This window comes from Balaenoptera acutorostrata, chromosome 11 (genome assembly GCF_949987535.1).
Source record: "Balaenoptera acutorostrata chromosome 11, mBalAcu1.1, whole genome shotgun sequence".
Classification (NCBI taxonomy): Eukaryota; Metazoa; Chordata; class Mammalia; order Artiodactyla; family Balaenopteridae; genus Balaenoptera; species Balaenoptera acutorostrata.
Window position 1 is genome coordinate 84,393,150 of NC_080074.1, and position 20,014 is coordinate 84,413,163.

Here is a 20,014-nt window from a genome sequence, read left to right on the forward strand (position 1 = left end):
GGAAGCCCAGGGGCTACTCTTTGTTGCCGTGTGCGAGCTTCTCATTGCGGTGACTTCTCTTGTTGCGAAGCATGGGCTCTAGGCACGCAGGCTTCAGTAGTTGTGGTACAAAGGCTCAGTAGTTGTGGCGCGTGGGCTCAGTTGCTCCGCAGCATGTGGGGTCTTCCCGGACCAGGGATCTAACCCTTGTCCCCTGCACTGGCAGGCGGATTCTTAACCACTGCGCCACCAGGGAAGTCCCTTTACTTTAAAATTTAGAATAAAGTGCAAATCCATTCTTTTAGCTTTCAATGCTCTAGGTTATATGGCCACTGCTTGTTTTTCTGACCTTATCTCCTACATCTCTGTCCACTCTGACCTTCACCCTTCTGAGGGTGTGCACCTAGAGGTCTTTGCATTTGCTGTTTGCTCTACCTGGAATTCTCTACCTCCAGCTCTTTCCCTGGCTGGTTTCTTTTGGTCATTTTGGATTTCCCTCAATTGCCACTTCTGTAGAGAGCCCTTCTCTGATCACCCAACCTAAAGAAGCTAAACAACTTCTTTTTCATAGCATTTATCACTCTCTGAAATTATGTTGTTCATTTATTTCTGTTTGTATTCTCCCTGTACTACCCTCTGTCTTACCACACCCCGGAACCCCGGCTTTCCCCACATTGTGAGCAACAGAACTGTTGTATTCATCACTGTATTCCCATATCCCCAGTGCTGAGAGTAGCACCTGGCCTGTGCTAGGCATTCGGTAACCATAAAATGAATGAATGAATCAATCAGCAAACCAGAGCTAGAGACTGTACTCTCTGTTTATGTTTATGTTATATATAATATATTAAAAGGTATTTATAATAAAATAAATGTTTTAAATATGATGTGATTGAGAAGACTTGGAGTTGAATACTAATTATTTCTTTGAACTCTATTAGGTGAATTTCATTGTGAGTGACTCTGGAGCACATGTTTTAAATTCTTGGACTCAAGAAGACCAAAATTTGCAGGAGGTATGCTTAGATTTTGAGCTGTGGCCATTTTTGAAAATTATCTGGATGTGGTAATACTTTCTTAAAATATAATTAATTTTTAAAATAGGTATAGTATTTGCACATAGTTTTAAAACACCAACTAATACTAAAAGAAAAACAGCTGTCTGTCTTCCAGTCTTTCCCCACTTTCTAGAAGCAAGCTTTCAACTCTTTAGCTCATCTAGTATTTACTTCCTATTTCTAAATAACATGTTTTTACTGCTATTTACAGAGTTCTCAATTTAAACCTTATTTATCATTATTGTCGATGAGGATTTACCTTTTATACTTCCTCTCACCCATGCCACTCTCACTGCCTTCTTCCCTTCCCTGATTTTCTCAGTATTATATCAGAAGTTTTGGTTAATTCAAAATTTCGTGTTTACATTATAATGTCTACATAAAGTGTTATCCACTGCTAAGCCAAGTAGTATATGCGATTATTTCCTTTGTTTTGTGTTTTATTAAGGTTTTATTGAGATATAGTTGACATACAGCACTGTATAAGTTTAAGGTCTACAGCACAATGATTTGACTTCTGTGTTATTTCCTTTGTTGTACAACTTTTTGGTGTTCCTGGAAATTATCATTTCCTTTTTTTCCCCTTTAATATGCTTAGTTTTCTGAGAATCTATTGCTGCTTTTCCTCATGTCTCTGTAAAACTTCTCAATATACTTATCATTAATGTATTAGAATTTTAGTAGTTTGATTTTTTTTTTTTTCCCCCTTGAAAAACTTCTTGGAACGCAGTCTTGGGCTGCACTTTGAACTGGTTGCTTTCTAGGCCTGGTGCACTGCTCTCATCCTCCTTGCTTTTGTGTGTGTGTGTGTGTGTGTGTGTGTGTGTAATCTCTTATTTTGGTAAAATATAACCTCCAGAATTCTTGTAACTTACCTTACAGTTTATTGATACTTGAGGTATAAAAATTTCAGAATGCAAATAATTTTCTCCTCAAAATTCTGAAGGCCTTACCCCCCTGTTTTATAACTCCCAGTGTTATTGTGAAGTCCAGTATCATTTTTCTTCATAATTTCTCTCTGAAACCTTTTAGAATCTTTTCTTTCCCCCTTTATGTTCTGAAATTTCTCAATGATTGGCCTTGGTGTTGGTCTTTTCTCATTCATTGTGCTAGGCTTTATATTCTTCAGGAAAATTTCCCCTATTGTTTCTTTGATAATGTTCTTGTCTTTGTGTTCTGTGTTTTTCTGGAATCCCTATGAATGGGATGTTGGACCTCTTGGATTAAATTCCTTATTCTTTTTCTCACTGATCCTACCATTGTTGTTCTTTCTGGGCCTTTTACCTATTTCCTTTTAATCCTTATATGGAACTTTTTATTTGATCTTATTTTTAATTTCCAAGAACTTTTACTTAACGCTCTAATTATGTCCATTTTTGTCATATCCTTTTCTTGTTTTATGGGTGTAATTTTTTAATCCAAAGGTATTAGTTTATTTGAAGTTTTCTTTTGATCTCCTTGTGTTTTCAGTGTTCTTTTCATGTTGAGGCTTTTCTTAAATGCCTACTGATACTTAGCTATGCAACCTTATTTAAAAGCAGGGCACTAAACGGCAGGTTAGAAGATCTGCATGTTGTGGAGTAGGTATTGCTGACTGGCCTTCATCGTGATTTAATCTAGTTGTTTTCCCTGGGAGGCCTCCAGATGTCAGAATAGACAGATTGTCTCTCCGGGACTTCTCAGGGTCTCCAGAGAAGATCTTCCACTCTTCCACCTGTATGCTGTGAACTTGGTTGTCAGCCTTCTGGGAGCCAGGGGAGACGGTAGGTTCTACCATCCAGTAGGTGAACTTTCACTCAGTTTTGGTCTAGTACTGTGCTGTCCAATATAGTAGCTACTAGCCATATGTAGCTACGATTAGCTATCAAATAGCTACTATTTAAATTTCAATTAATTAAAATTAAATGCAATTAAAAAATCCAGTTTCTCTGTAGCACTAGCCATGTTCCAAACGCTCAGTAGGCCACAAGTGGATAGTGGCTACTGTACAGCGCAGTTATAGAACTTTTCCATCATCAGAGAAAGTTCTTTTGGGCAGCACAGGTCTAGTGTCTTCCCCTGGCGCTCTGCTGTGCTTTGTGGTATCCATGCTTGATACCTCTCTGGTTCATTTCCTCCAACGACTGTGATTCTGTATCTGGGGGGGGGGATCAGGAAGAGGGAGTCACTTGCATGGGTAGGGTGTGAGTAGGATTGGGAGTCAAGCTGTTCTTTATACTGGCTTCAAGTCATTCAGTTTTCAGTATCTTGCCTCATCCTTGCTTTATGTGGTACTTGATGCCTCCAGTTCCTGAACTTCTCTTGGATTCTGAAAGGCATATCATCTTGCCTTTTTCCCCTGTAGGCGCTTAGATTTCAGTTTATTCAGTCTTGCTAAGTCCATTACCATTCCTCCATCCATTTTCATACATTCTTGCTGACATCTCTTGATTGTTCTCTTGTCTCCTTCTCCATTCTCTTCATCTTTGTGGGTTTATGGGGTTTTTTTCCCCCCCTTTGGTGTTTGCTTTTTAAAATTAAATTCCTTTACTACAGTTTTAGTGGAGTTTTAGGGAGCAGAAATAAACCCATGCTCAATTCATCAAGTTTATGCTTTTTAAACGTGTCTAAGGATATTGAATTTGTTGTAGATTATGTTCTTTTCTGTTGTTTTAAGTGGATAGAAGACTTCAGTCTATTAGGTCCTTCACTGATGAATATGAACATGAGAGACAGGCATTAGTGAAATATTTGAATACATTATTTGAACTATTTCATGTTAAAATTTTTCTGTTAATGGATGCCCTTTAGTGGAAATAATCCCATCCAAATGTGTTTTAATGAAAATGTGTTTCTTACAATGTTTGGTCTTAAAATGTTGTGATTAATATTATAATATGTAAACATAACTAACCTGTTTTTCTTTTGAGGTAACTCACTGAAGGGGGGCTTTTATTGGCTTGGCTTTGCATTCATATCACTCCAGAATGTTCTTTATTCTTTCATTGCTTGAAAAAATATTAAGGATTCCATACATTCCCCCTGTACTATCTTTTTGAAATAGCATGTATTCTGCTTTGTTCTTTCAAGAGGTACTGTGAAAGAAGCCTGAAGCTTCTCTAGTTGTGTATAAATAAAAATAAGTACAAATTTGAATAGATTTTCGTTACTGCACCTCTGCAGTGCAGTAAGAGGTATGCATTTAATAATGGGAGCTATACTGATGATGCAAGAATTACTGCTTCCTTCTTCTTTCTGAAGGTGAAGGCATATTATATCACACGTATTGCTTTTAGATTATGAACAGAAGGGGAAACTCCAGGTGTGAAGGCAACTATATAGCAAATCCCTAGTGTTTAAGATGACATAAAATAATTGACATTTTGTCTAAATTATGTATAATCTTTTATTTTATTTTATTTTATTTATTTATTTATGGCTGTGTTGGGTCTTCGTTTCTGTGCGAGGGCTTTCTCTAGTTGCGGCAAGTAGGGGCCACTCTTCATCGCGGTGCGCGGGCCTCTCACTATCGCGGCCTCTCTTGTTGCGGAGCGCAGGCTCAGTAATTGTGGCTCACGGGCCTAGTTGCTCCGTGGCATGTGGGATCTTCCCGGACCAGGGCTTGAACCCGTGTCCCCTGCATTGGCAGGCAGATTCTCAACCACTGCGCCACCAGGGAAGCCCATAAATTATGTATAATCTTGTCTGTGTAAACACATTTAATGTTTAGCTTTGGTTGTCTGTGTCACACCTTTCTCTAGTTATTGTGACTGATCATGAGAAGCAATTGAAGTAGATTGATTGAAGAATGTTTGGGCTGGAAGGATTGTAGACATCTTTTGCTTAGACTCCTTCTTTGTGCAGGTGAAGGAACTGAAGCCCACAGGTGCCAGAGGTAGTTTGACTTGCATACCTGGGTCCAGGGCTCTTTCTGTTACAGCACGTGACTCTATCCTCTACATTGTAGATCTTATTACAAAAAATTTATCAGATTTCAGGAGTTTTGGTCTTGTTTTTGTTGGCTAAATTAAATAAAGTTTGAAAGTATCATACTAATGTGGCACAGGTTCTATTATTAGTTTCACTTTCAGATTAGGAAAAAAGCTAGGAGAGATAAACCAGGGTCACACAATATTAAAAGTCAGAGCCAGAATTTCAGTCCATAGTTATCTGACTCCAGAAGTTAAGCTTTCTGCTGCTTTCCCAGGACCACAACACCCCTGTCCTAAAAAGCAGCTTTTTATTTTTTCTCCTGTGTACCAGGGACTTTTTATAGTCCTATATATACAGTATTTTTTCTTTCATTTTTGATCACTTTTTATGAATAGGTAATACCTATGTAGTTTAAAAATAAATTTTACATATATACTTGCACGTATACATATATGTGTGTGTGTGTGTGTGTGTAAGTAAAAGCTAAGCCTTGAAAAATTTCCCACTCATCCTCTGTTCCAGTTAGTGGTGTGCTAGAGCCTGGTTATACCAACTTGGGAGAGCTGAGTGTGTGCATCTCCTATCAACTTTACATTCAGTGAAAGCTTGAAAGTAGCGATCATGGGAGTACTTAACCATAGATACTGGCAAACACTACAAATTAGGGTTTTTTTTTCCCTTTGGAGAGCTGGTTTACCAGCACATCACTATTTATCCCCACCACTATTAGTTTTTTTTTTAAATTAATTTTATTTATTTATTTTTGGCTGTGTTGGGTCTTCGTTTCTGTGCGAGGGCTTTCTCTAGTTGCGGCAAGCGGGGACCACTCTTCATCGCGGTGCGCGGGCCTCTCACTCTCGCGGCCTCTCTTGTTGAGGAGCACAGGCTCCAGACACGCAGGCTCAGTAGTTGTGGCTCACGGGCCTAGTTGCTCCACAGCATGTGGGATCTTCCCAGACCAGGGCTCGAACCCGTGTCCCCTGCATTGGCAGGCAGATTCTCAACCACTGCACCACCAGGGAAGCCCACCACTATTAGTTTTTAATGGGTCCTTCCAGCGTATCTTTATGCATATATAAAGCAAAGTCCTCACACTTTGTTCTTTTTTAAGAGTGTTTTAGCTATTCTGTATCCCTTGTAATTCCATATGAATTTTAGAATCAGCTTATCAATTTCTGTCAATACAAAGAAGTCAGCTGGGATTCTGACAGGGATTATGTTTAATCTGTAGTTCAGTTTGGGTAATGTCATCTTAACAATAATAAGTATTCCAGTCCATGAACATAGGATGTTTTCTATTCATTTAGATCTTCAGTTTCTTTCAATAATATTTCATAATTCTCAGTATAAAATACGCATTTCCTTTGTTAAATTTATTCCTAAGCATTTTATTCTTTTTGGTGCTATTATAAATGGAATTGTTTTCTTAATTTCATTTTTGGATTGCTCTTTGCAAGTGTACAGCAATACAGTTGGTTTTTGTCTGTTGATCATGTATCCTGCAACCTTGCTGAACTTGCTTATTATTTCTAAAAAATTTCTAATGGATTCCTTAGGATATTCTACATACAAGATCATGTCATCTGCAACATAGAGATAGTTTTACTTCTTCCTTTCCAATCTGAATTCCTTTTATTTCTTTTTCTTTCCTAATGCTTGGGCTAGAAGCTCTAGTATAGTATTGAATTGAAGTGGTGAGAGTGGATATCCTTCTGTTTCTGATCTTAGAGGGAACACATCTAATTTTCACTATTAAGCATGATATTATGTATAGGTTTTTCATAGATGCCTTTTATCTGCTTGAGGAAGTTCCCTTCTGTTTCTAGTTTGTTGAGTGTTTTTTATCATGAAAGGGTTTTAGATTTTTGTCAAATGCTTTTTCTGTATTTATGGGGATGATCATGTGATTTTTAAAAATTCCATTGATATCGTTTGCATTAATTAGTTTTTAGACATTAAACCAACTTTGTGTTCCTGGGATAAGTCCAACTTGGTCATGGTATATAATTCTTTTTATATGTTGCTGGATTCAGTTTGCTAGTATTTTGTTGAGGATATTTGTATCCATATTTATAAGATACATTGGTCTGTAGTTTCATTTTCTTGTGATGCCTTTGTCTGACTTGTGCTTATTCTTGTCAACATGATTGTTTTCCCTTTTACTTAGCTGATGGCAGCATTAGCAGCTGTTGGGCCTCCTAATCCCCGGGCAGATCCAGAATGCTGCAGTATTCTGCATGGTCTTGTTGCAGCAGTGGAAACCCTCTGTAAAATTACCGAATACCAACATGAGGCTCGTACTCTACTAATGGAGAATGCAGAACGTGTTGGAAATAGAGGACGAATAATTTGCATTACTAATGCAAAAAGGTGAGACATTAATCACAGTAATTCTTTCACTGAGGGAATTTTAATATCCTATTGTAGTTTTTATTTTTAAAAAAGCAGGGGCAACTTGTTAGCATTTAAGGATATCACATGTGGCCTTTCTAATATCGAAACTGTGTTTATCCAGTTCTAAAATATCCAGTTCATCTCAGTGAAAACCGTTTAGATTGTTATCACGTAGGTCGATTTGACTTTTTTTTCCTCACTAGTTTTTCATTCAATTGGTTGTTTGGTATTGTGAATGAGCACACTACAGACAGTCCTTATTGAAGTAGTTTTAAGTGCCTGTAACAAGATACTACAGCTGAATAGTGTGTTTAGTTTTTTCTCTGACTATTTATTTATTTAAGTTGGTTTTATCTTTTTTATGCCATAGTGATAGTCATGTGCGAATGCTTGAGGACTGTGTCCAGGAAACAATTCACGAACATAACAAGCTTGCTGCAAATTCAGATCAGTGAGTATAATCCATAAATGGAATAAATATTCCATTTTATAGTCATATTTTTTTCATTATAATTATTCCAATAATTTTAATGGTAATTGGTACCATTCCCTTGAATTCTCTACTGGCTTTACAAATTAGTCAAAAACGTATGTTCGATCAGAAACTTCTTGTCCCATTTTCCCTTTAAGTTTAAAATTTTACTTTTTGCTCACAGGAAAGGTGAGCAGAAGGATAAAATAATACATAAATTTATAATGCATATTTTTTTTGATGGCTTGTTCTCATACTCTGTATTACAAATCTATAAAATGAGCAAATCATTGGTGGCATTATTCAGTATGTACCAAATCAAAACATAACTAATTATATTGCCTGAACTTTTTAAAAAGATAAAAGCCACTAAAGATATGTTTGGGACAGTTGCTGTGAGGAGTCTATATTAGATCGAGCTACTATTAATTTTCTAGGTGGAGTACTGGTATTATTGTCAACGAGTAGGATTATTCTCGCTAGGAGAAGGAAGCATGCTGAGGTATTTAGGAATGAAATATCATTTCCTCTGCAACTTACTCTCAAATGACTTAGTAAAAAAAAAAGAATGTACATCTATTTAGGCATTTATAGTGAAAACAAATGTAGCTAACAGCTAATTAGCTAATCTATGTTAAGGATTTATGGCTGTTCATTGAATAGTACTTTTCTTTCAATTTTTCTGTAGGTTTGGAAATTTTAAAATAAAAAGTTGGCTCACAGATATAGAGAACAAACTAGTAGTTACCAGTGAGAGAGGGAAGGGGAGAGGGGCAAGATAGGGGTAGGGATTAAGAGTTACAAACTACTATGTATAAAATAAATAAGCTATAAGGATATATTGTACAACATGGGGAGTATAGCCAGTATTTTATAGTAACTATAAATGGAGTATAACCTTTAAAAATTGTGAATCACTGTCGTATATCTGAAACTTTTATTATTGTACATCAGCTGTACCTCAATTTAAAAAAAGAAATAAAATGGAGGGGGCAAAAAATAAATAAAAAGTTGGGGGTAACTTTTTAGTATTACAAATTCTGTATTCTTGGAAATAACCAATTATAGGTAATATAATTTGTTCTTGAAAAACACTAGTAAAAGGGAAATTAATACACAATATATTCATTTTCTCTGTGGCAGTTATCTTTTGAAAATTATACCAGAGTATAAGAATTTTCCCTTTATTTTATCCTTCGAATACACAAAATGATCATTTTTGCATTTGAATTAAATTTATATAAATTATTCATTAAATGTTCATACAAGTACAGCAGTTATACAGTCTTTCTCAATATTTAACTTTTATGTTAACCGTAGTATCTGATTATAGAGACACACTGTTTTAGTATATAAAACTTTTTATAGTTTACCTGCCTGAATTCTTTACGTAGTATATAGTCTTATGTTCTAAGTGAAAAGTTTCTCTTTAAGTCTCATGCAGATTCAGAAGTGTGAGCTAGTCTTGATCCATACCTACCCAGTTGGTGAAGACAGCCTTGTATCTGATCGTCCTAAAAAAGAGGTAAGTGCAGAAGTAATGGAAGAAGAGATCATTGTTAATTATTAATAATAAATGCTGAGAAGGTTTAGCATAAGAATGATCAGGTTGCCAACATTTTCTGATACAAAAATATTTAGAGTTTTGAAAGCAACCTGTATGGCAGAGTACCTAGATTGGTTCTTTATGTTATAATTGTAGATTTTGAAAGTATTTTGTTTGGTTTGCCTGTTGATGTTTATTTTAAATAACTGTGTTCTCAAACCATACACAATTTGTATTGTTCCTCAAATTTCAATTACTGTAATGGATTTCAGTTGCTTTAATGACTTCTTGCTCTGTAGAACTGTTTTTTCTCCTCATTAGGAAAACAATACACTCTTTAATCAAAATACACTCCTATAACAAAGAAATTAACTTTACCTATCCAGAGGGGTAAAAGACTAATTTCCAACTTTGGTTTTACTTTTCAAATAAATCTGAACAACTTTAAAGGAAGAGATGAGTCTGTTGATTGTTAAATGGATTCACATCACATGATATTCTCCATTGGTGGTCTGTGTTTAGAAATACAGACTTGTGTGTTTGTATAACTATATTAAATGTGTATGTTCTTATTTTTGTGTTTTTATTTAGCATTACTTAATATAAACATGTGAAGTATTAACTTAAATAATGATTTTTTTTATAGCTGATTTTTTTTTTAGGTCATTATCATTGTGTTTTATGTGGTTTCCAGCATGAGCCCGTTTTTTGTTAACTTTTTTCTGACTCTTGGTAACATGACATTATATTGGCTTTACTTTGAGATAAGTAAATAATTTACTTACAATAAATACTATTACCCTGGAATGAGTAAAATTTTGTTACCTTGTTATAAGTAACTTTTGGCTGCCTTACACATTTCTTGGTGACAAAATATGATGATTGTAGTGATTTTCATTCTTTGTAGTAAGTAGTAGTATCTGCAGAGGTTTGTCCTCTCCACAAAATTAATTATTTTCTCTACAGTATTTCTGTGGGGCACTTCAAATCAATTTTGCATATAGATAAATAGAAGTAAAAATTATAAATTAAAATATATATTTAAATCAAAGACTATTCTACACTAAGTTTCAAGAGGACAGGGATTTTGCCTGTTCACTGCTGTATCCTCCAGTAGCTCACACAGTTTCTGGCAATTTATACAGTAAGTTCTCTTTAATACCTATCTGTTGAATGAATGAATGTATAAACATGTATTACTAAAATAATGATTATGGTTAATTTATGGACCTTTTTCCCCCTAAATTCTCACAAGTAAAAGTACTTAATTTTCATGAGTTGAAGTAAAATATTTAGCACTAAGTTAAAACGTATTAAAGTTTTGTGGGGTTTTTTTTTTCATACCTTTCTATAGTTGTCCCCCGTTTTAACCAGCGAAGTTCATAGTGTTCGTGCAGGACGGCATCTTGCTACAAAATTAAATATTTTAGTACAGCAGCATTTCGACTTGGCTTCAACTACTATTACAAATATTCCAATGAAGGTAGGCAGTTCTTTTTCTTGCTGTTTTGAAAGCTCTGCTTTGCTTTTTAAATATTTGATATGTATTATTTATTTTAATGAACCTTAACTTTTTCTTCCCATATCATATTTTCTGTTTTGCTAGCACACATTCAGTGTCTTTGACCAGGTTAGTAAATAATGAAAAGCAACAAGAAAGGATCACAGAACAAAGTGCTGTATTTTTTTTTTCTAATAAGAACATTCTGTATCAGCTTTTTTGTTTTTAATTTTGTTCTCATTACTTTCATCAAAATATAATTTCTATCTGAAATGATTACTTTTTCTGTGATTCTTTTCCTGACAGTTGTTATTAGATTTTACTCACTTTGTGTGTTCTAGTAGATCTTTTCTTTCTTATATTTTTGTTCTTGCCTACCCAGTATAAAGGTGTTTGTAACTAATAGGTCTAACTAGGGAAAAATAGTTTATAGTTTTAAACAAGTTTATGATTCTAGCTGAAAAACATATGAGTCTTACGATTTTACTAACGGATTTTCTTAGGAATCTATTACTACCTTGTCATTTTCATTATGTTATTTAGCTGTCTAAAACCAGCACAATGCCTGGCCCATAGAAAGCTTCAAATAAATTTTTACTGAGGGGAGTTACATTTAATTGTATTGATTATATTTACAAATATAAAGTAGCCAGTATATCTAAAAATTTAAATTAGCTTTCTCATAAGTCCAGTTTCATTTTTTTTGCCACCATATGATGAAAACTAAATTGCATGAGAAATGTAATCTTTTCATTATTAATTTCCTCCTTATACCACTGGCTGGCTCTTTAATAGAAATTATAGCCTTAACCAATAGAACAGTTTAGGTGAGGCAGCAGTGAACAACTAAAATAGCATAATAGGTGTACTTTAATATAATTTCATGAGTTATAAGAAAAATACCCTGAGAGTGACAGATACCTTGCTTTTTAAATTTGACCATATTTGTGTGCTACTGGTGTGACTCCTCGATCTTTGTCTTTTTCTTGTAAATAGATAATATTGAAGTTTCTATTTACTATTTAGTGAGGACAAGTTACTAAACTTGTTTATTAGTCTGTATTTGCTATTTTATATAATTGGTGCTTGCTAATTTACTATAGGTATTTAAAGATGCTATTTCCTCCTTTAATCAGCTGTTTTACATTGAGTAAACTATTTCAATTACATCATATTTGTGTATAAAAAGTATTGGTAGGACAATGCATTCAGAGTAAAAAAATTTCTAAAATTTCTAGATGAACCATCTATGTTAATTCTGACATACATAAGAAAAATCACTACTTTATTACTGATATGTAGCCAGTAGTTTTTTAATATAGTTTATATTGCTGTGGAAAATTATTGCATCTTTAAATAGATTAATTACTGAGCAAACTATCCCCTTATTATAGCTAATTATTGTTTAAGCAAAATGAATAATTACTTCATTGTTTTAAAAACAAAGCCAAGTTATTTTAAATTTTGCTTTAAGGAAGAACAACATGCTAACACATCTGCCAATTACGATGTGGAGCTACTTCATCACAAAGATGCACATGTAGATTTTCTGAAAAGTGGTAAGTAAGAGACGTTGGAAAATACTATTTTGTAAGATCTAACATATGAAAGCATACTAACAGCTTTGAGAAGTTCTTGAGTAAATAAACCTGATTGACTTTAGTCCATCCCGTTCCAAACTTACCTGACAATATCACCCATTAATGGCCATGGAACTAGTGTTCTATTGAATTTACTTTGGGAAAGACTAGGCTAATGGAACAAATACAGACATACCTCATTTTATCATGCTTTGCTTTATTGTGCTTCATGGATGTTGCGTTTTTTTACAAATTGAATGTTTGTGGCAACCTGGGTTGAGCAAATCTTTGGCGACATTTTTTCAATAGCACTTGCTCACTTCATGTCTCTGTGTCACATTTTGGTAATTCTCGCAGTATGTCAGACTTTTTCATCATTATTTCTGTTACGGTGATCTGTGATCAATGATCTTTGATGTTGCTCTTGTAAATTGTTTTGGGGTGCCACAAACTGTACCCATATAAGACAGAGAACTTATTCCATAAATGTTGTGTGTGTTCTAACTGCTCCACTGACTGGCTATTCCCCATCTCTCTCCCTCTCCTTGGGCCTCCCTATTCCCTGAGACACAACAATATTGAAATTAGTCCAGTTAATAACCCTACAGTGGCCTCTAAGAAAGGAAGAGTTGCACATCTCTCACTTTATTTTTTTTTCATGGAAAGGCATTTTATTTTAAATATAGCAGTGTGTACATGTCAATCCCAAACTCCCAATCTATCCCTCCCCCTCTCCCTTCCCCCCTGGTAACCATAAGTTCATTCTCTAAGTCTGTGAGTCTGTTTCTGTTTTGTAAATAAGTTCATTTGTATCATTTTTTTAGATTCCACATGTAAGTGATATCATATGATACTTGTTTTTCTCTGTCTCACTTCACTTAGTCTGATAATCTCCAGGTCCATCCATGTTGCTGCAAATGGCATTATTTCATTCTTTTTAATGGCTGAGTAATATTCCATGGTATATATGTACCACATCTTCTTTATCCATTCGTCTGTCACTGGACATTTAGGTTGCTTCCATGTCTTGGCTACTGTAAACAGCGCTGCAGTGAACATTGGGGTGCGTTTATCCTTTCGAACCACGGTTTTCTCTGGATATATGCCCAAGAGTGGAATTGCTGGATCATATGGTAGCTCAATTTTTAGTTCTTTAAGGAACCTCCATACTGTTCTCCATTGTGGCTGTATCAATTTACATTTCTACCAACAGTGCAAGAGGGTTTCCTTTTCTCCACACCCTCTCCAGCATTTGTTGTTTGTAGATTTTCTGATGATGCCCATTCTAACTGGTGTAAGGTGATACCTCATTGTGGTTTTTTTTTTTTTTTTTTTTTTTAATGAGGATCTTGAATCAGATGCGTATGTTTTGATTGATTGATTGATTGATTGATTTTGGCTGTGTTGGGTCTTCGTTTCTGTGCGAGGGCTTTCTCCAGTTGTGGCAAGCGGGGGCCACTCTTCATCGCGATGCGCGGGCCTCTCACCGTCGCGGCCTCTCTCGTTGCGGAGCACAGGCTCCAGACGCGCAGGCTCAGCAGTTGTGGCTCACGGGCCCAGCCGCTCCGCGGCATGTGGGATCTTCCCAGGCCAGGGCTCGAACCCGTGTCCCCTGCATTAGCAGGCAGATTCTCAACCACTGCACCACCAGGGAAGCCCCTCATTGTGGTTTTGATTTGCATTTCTCTAATAATTAGTGATGTTGAGCAGCTTTTCATGTGCTTCTTGGCCATCTGTATGTCTTCTTTGGAGAAATGTCTCTAGGTCTTCTGCCCATTTTTTGATTGGGTTGTTTTTTTTTTTGATATTGAGCTGCATGAGCTGTTTGTAAATTTTGGAGACTAATCCCTTGTTGGGTCGCATTACTTGCAAATATTTTCTCCCATTCTGTTGGTTGTCTTTTCGTTTTGTTTATGGTTTCCTTTGCTGTGAAATGTCTCTCACTTTAAATCAAAAATTAGAAATGATTAAGCTTAGTGAGGATGGCATGTCGAAAAGCCAGGATAGACTGAAAGCGAGGCCTCTTGCACCAAACAGCTGAAAAATTCTTGAAGGAAATTAAAAGTGCTACTTCAGTGAACACACAAATGATAAGAAAGTGAAACAGCCTTATTGCTGATACGGAGAAAGTTATAGTGGTCTGGGTAGAAGATCAAACCAGCCACAACATTCCCTCAAGCCAAAGCCTCATCCACAACAAGGCTCTAACTCTCTTCAATTCTGTGAAGGCTGAAAGAGGTGAGGAAGGTACAGAAGAAAAGTTTGAAGCCAGCAGAGGATGGTTCATGATGTTTAAGGAAAGAAACTGTCTCCATAACATACAAGTGCAAGGTGAAGCAGCAAGTGCTGATATAGAAGCTGCAGCAAGTTATCCAGAAGATCTAGGTCAGATAATTCATGAAGGTGGCTGCACTAAACAGATTTTCAGTGTAGATGAAACAGCCTTCTATTGGAAGATGTCATCTAGGACTTTGATGGCTAGAAAGGAGAAGTCAGTGCCTGACTTCAAAGCTTCAAAGGACAGGGTGACACTCTTATTAGGGGCTAATGCAGCTGGTAACTTTAAGTTGAAGCCAGAGCTTATTTACCCTTCTGAAAATCTTAGGGCCCTTAAGAATTACACTAAATCTATTCCACCTGTGCTCTATCAGTACAACAACAAAGCCTGGATAACAACACATCTGTTGACAACATGGGTTACTGATTATTTTAAGCCTACGATTTACCCTACTGCTCAGAAAAAAAGGTTTCTTTCAAAATATTACTGCTCATTGACAGTACACCTGGTCACTCAAGAGCTCTGATGGAGACATACAATGAGATTAATGTTGTTTTCTTGCCTGCTAACACAACATACTTTCCACAGCACATGGATCAAGGAGTAATTTTGACTTTCAGGTCTTACTATTTAAGAAATATATTTCATAAAGCCATAACTGCCATAGGTAGTGATTCCTCTGATGGATCTTGGCAAAGAAAGTTGAAAACCTTCTGGAAAGGATTCACTGTTCTGGATGCTGTTAAGAACATTTGTTTTTTATGGGAAGAGGTAAAAATATCAACGTTAACATAGGTTTGGAAGAAGTTGATTCCAACCCTCTTGGATGACCTTGAGGGGTTTAAGACTTCAGTGTTCATTATTATTTTAACATCTGTTTACTCTGAACTCCATTAAGGCAAAAAGTGCTCACTGTTACATCTTCTTATATATTTACCTTATAGATTCCTCATTTTATGTTTCTTCTAATAAATTTATTGGGATTCAGTACAATGAGTTGTGCATTTTAGATTCCTGAAGCTTTCTACATAACCATGTTATTTTATCGTTTAATGGTGTCAGAGGGTAGCAGTTGTAGATTCTTAAAATTTTTAAAAATTTGCTGTTGATTTTTAGTGTAGTGACTGAAATGATTTAATTAATGAGAAATTTGGAGGAAAACAAAGTACTTATTTTTAAATTAATTTATTTATTTTTAGCTGTGTTGGGTCTTCGTTTCTGTGCGAGGGCTTTCTCTAGTTGCGGCGAGCGGGGGCCACTCTTCATTGCGGTGCACAGGCCTCTCACTATCGCGGCCTCTCTTGTTGCGGAGCACAGGCTCCAGACACACAGGCTCCAGACGCACAGGCTCAGTAGTTGTGGCTCACGGGCCCAGTTGCTCCGCGGCATGTGGGATCTTCCCAGACCAGGGCTCGAACCCGTGTCTCCTGCATTGGCAGGCAGATTCTCAACCCCTGCGCCACCAGGGAAGCCCAAAGTACTTATTTTAATAATAACTGATATCAAACTCAATTTGGTATTTTTCTAGGAGACTTTCTAAAAAAAGATGTTCTCCCAGAGGTATTTTCTCTTATAGACCTTAAACTCTTGGAAATCTTGTCACATTTGAAGTTTGTGATTATTTAGTAATGTTATTATTTCTCTAACTTATTTTTAAAGGTGATAACCACTTAAGTGGAAGCAGTAGAGAAGGCTCATTTAAAGAAACAATAACGTTAAAGTGGTGCACACCAAGGACAAATAACATTGGTAGGTATTTAAAAATAATTGAAAGAGAAAAGAATAATCAAAAGATTCTTTAAGTATTGTGTAGGGATTATTTGTTTCTTTTTGAATTTTTGTTTTTCATTGTTTTAGAGGATCAAGGAACAAGCTTTTGTTTTTGCTTGTTTTTCTGTTTTAATTGTGGAAATATTTCTTTATATTCTTTCAAATCAGTGTTTTCTTCTATTTCAGAATTACACTATTGCACTGGCGCTTACCGAATTTCACCCGTAGATGTAAATAGTAGACCTTCCTCCTGCCTTACTAATTTTCTTCTAAATGGTAACTTTCATCATTTAATTGTTTTGACTGAGATTATGACAAGTGAAATCATTAGTGAGAATATGTGAAAATGTGAATTCTCGAAAAGCTGTTTTCTTCAATATAGTCTAACCATTTTATTTCCCAAAGCTGTTTTAAATTTATATAATGGTAAATACCCTTTAACAGTTTTACTGATGTTTAAAAATAAGTTGACTTTGTCTTTCAGACTATTGTATCTAAGTAAATTTACTTAATATATTTTTTAGAATTTTCATTTAAAAAATTTGACATTTAGAGTCTAAGTTGATTTTTTTTGGAAGATAGAATAATATAAACTTGTTTATCTTGGCCTATTGAATTTTAAATTACAAAATATATATGGAATTATTTCTCTTTAAACACTATATCTTTATTATAGATAAATATCTTATTTTCAATAATATACCATATGATTCTTACAAATACGACTTTAAATCCTAGGTTTCCTTGTGTAAAAAATTTTTTTAAAAATTATTGAATTCCATTTGCTAAATCTAAATTCTGATGGCTCCTCTGATGATTCTTATAATAACTAGGTTTTGGAACCACTGTTGTAAAGAGTTACTCTGCCTTTATCATAAGGTTAATTTCATTGTTATATTAAGCACAGTTTGATTATCAGATTATGTAATGTTCAGATTAAATAACATTTGGTCATGTAAAGTAGCAAGTAGTTAAAGTAACAGTGCCAATACGGAGGTATTGTAGAAGTGAAGTGAGACTTGCTTTCTCCCCCAAATGGTTTGTAGCTTTGATAACCTAAGGGTTATTTAAGAGTTGTCCCACTTTTCTTCTTGATGTCCAGGAGAAAAATTTTGTATGAACTTGTAATTGAATGAATAATATAACCAAACATTATACCAGAGACCACTGTACTTACTTTGGAAAACTGTGTAACTATGTAAGCTTGGAGAAGCAAAGAGAAAGCTAAGGCTAGAATTCAGATTTTTAGGACTTGATATGCAGATACACTCAATTAGCAATGCTGGTTAAAATATGAAGAGCAATAAATAAAATGAAAAATCTAGACATAAATCTTAAGGGAAGAACTAAGAGCCCTTGGGATTTCATTACTGATAGAGTAATCTTGTTTTTGACAGGTCGTTCTGTTTTATTGGAACAACCACGAAAGTCAGGTTCCAAAGTCATTAGTCATATGCTTAGTAGCCATGGAGGAGAGATTTTTTTGCACGTCCTTAGCAGTTCTCGATCCATTCTAGAAGATCCGCCTTCAATTAGTGAAGGATGTGGAGGAAGAGTTACAGACTACCGGATTACAGTAAGACTCTAATATCTATAAATTTTGAGTCTGTCATTCAGCAAGTACATAGAGTACCTATTATATGCTAAGATCTGTGGCAAAAAGAAGTTTAGAGAAGTTGGTTTTTTATTATTGTTTTAATTAGGTGAATTTCCTGCAGTACTTGCTCAAAAGAGCTGTTTATCACTATGTTGTCTTCCTTACATACTCAGTGTATGTTGAGAAGTATCTGAATAGCATTGACACACGCTGGAATTATAGGAGAGAATGGAAGTTGATTCAAACTAATATTTTAGGTGGAATTTTATTTCTAGTAACTTAAGTGCCAAGCATAAACATTTGAAAGTTTGGATTCTGCTACTTCGAAAATAAATTTTTATAAATTTTTATAGTATTGAGAGGTACATACAAGGAAATTTTATCTATTTTTGGTAGAAATTGTATTGTTCTGATTTGAATTTTTCACTCTTCCACCCCTCTTTGATATTTCATGGCTGTCTATTTTTCAAGGTGGTTATAAAAATTAAATGTGAATGATGTGTATGAATATACTTTGTAAACCACAAAGTGTTTTGTACTGTAATTGTTTTTGATTAGGCTTTTCATTTTTATTTTTACATAATTTTTTAAATAAGGAGAAAGCTAGTAAGTATTCATTGTAGAAAATTTAGAAAATGTAGATTCTTTTTATAAAAAAAGCAAAAACAAAGACTATTAATTACCTGTAATTCCATCATTCAAAGATAACCACTGTTAACATTTTGGTATTGTATTAAGGTAATTTTTAAGTAAGCAAAATGGTATTCTAATGTGATGAACTTATTCTTTTATCTGCATATAATAGAAAAGAGTTAAATTATAGGGGTGAAGAAAAATGAGTGTTTTTAAAAAGTGGAAAGAACCATGAATGTATTAATGTGTGAAGCTTTCTTCATCTCCATTGAATAAAGGCTGATAAGTTTCATGTTCATAAAGAAGGGAAGAAATTAGTGTGTGGAGGGCGGGCTGTTAGAGAAAATGCTTTGTTGCATATCACAGGACAGAAGACCTCAGGGGAACAGACTGTTACATGTAATCCGTGCTGAAACATTAGAAAATAGTTTCTAATTTTATCTTATTTGGTTATCATTAGGATTTTGGTGAATTTATGAGGGAAAACAGATTAACTCCTTTTCTAGACCCCAGATATAAAATTGATGGAAGTCTTGAGATCCCTTTGGAACGAGCAAAAGATCAGTTAGAAAAACACACCCGTTACTGGCCTATGATTATTTCACAGACCACCATCTTTAACATGCAAGCGGTAAGTGTTAAATAGTTTCAGTTTTTCTTCTAGATTAGTTATATATTCTTTACAAATAACATTTATCAAGCAAAGAATGAAATATAAGAGTTTGCTACAGTTAAAGAATTAGTAATAGAAAATGGAAGTGATGGTTATAGATTAGTTCTCCATGGTGATGTTTAAAATCAATTCAAGTACTGTCTAGATGCTTCGATACTTATTTTTCACGACAGATTTTCTTCTTCTTTCTTTCTTTTTTTTTTTTTTTAAATCTAACAGGTAGTTCCATTAGCCAGTGTTATTGTGAAAGAATCTTTGACAGAAGAAGATGTGTTAAACTGTCAAAAAACAATATACAACTTAGTTGATATGGAAAGAAAAAATGATCCTCTACCTATTTCCACAGTTGGTACAAGAGGAAAAGGCCCTAAAAGGTAGGGTTTTTTTTCTTTCTTTCTCGTATATCACATTTTCTAGATACTTACTGTTTTTTTGAGCTAACTTATTCCATATGTAAATTATATGTTTGGGGGTGTGTATATACACATACATATGATTAAGATGAAATGATATAGAATATAAAATAGCAGAATTAGATACATTATCACTTAGAATTGCACCGTTGGAAGAGAAAGGAAACCCATGTTTAATATTTCTTTTAACTTTATCAGTAACAAGTGA

At 34.8% G+C, this 20,014-nt stretch overlaps 1 protein-coding gene across 1 annotated transcript in view; it reads left to right on the forward strand.

The window, feature by feature from the left end:
* Positions 1-20,014, forward strand: part of INTS13 (integrator complex subunit 13) — a 34,750-nt gene that overhangs the window by 3,542 nt on the left and 11,194 nt on the right. Inside the window, exons 3-13 of the mRNA XM_007194870.3 lie at positions 921-995; positions 7,117-7,319; positions 7,714-7,794; positions 9,250-9,340; positions 10,716-10,844; positions 12,337-12,421; positions 16,380-16,469; positions 16,677-16,766; positions 17,888-18,066; positions 19,181-19,351; positions 19,613-19,767. Coding sequence (XP_007194932.1) covers positions 921-995; positions 7,117-7,319; positions 7,714-7,794; positions 9,250-9,340; positions 10,716-10,844; positions 12,337-12,421; positions 16,380-16,469; positions 16,677-16,766; positions 17,888-18,066; positions 19,181-19,351; positions 19,613-19,767 — 1,349 coding nt within the window. The remainder of the gene's footprint in view (positions 1-920; positions 996-7,116; positions 7,320-7,713; positions 7,795-9,249; positions 9,341-10,715; positions 10,845-12,336; positions 12,422-16,379; positions 16,470-16,676; positions 16,767-17,887; positions 18,067-19,180; positions 19,352-19,612; positions 19,768-20,014) is intronic.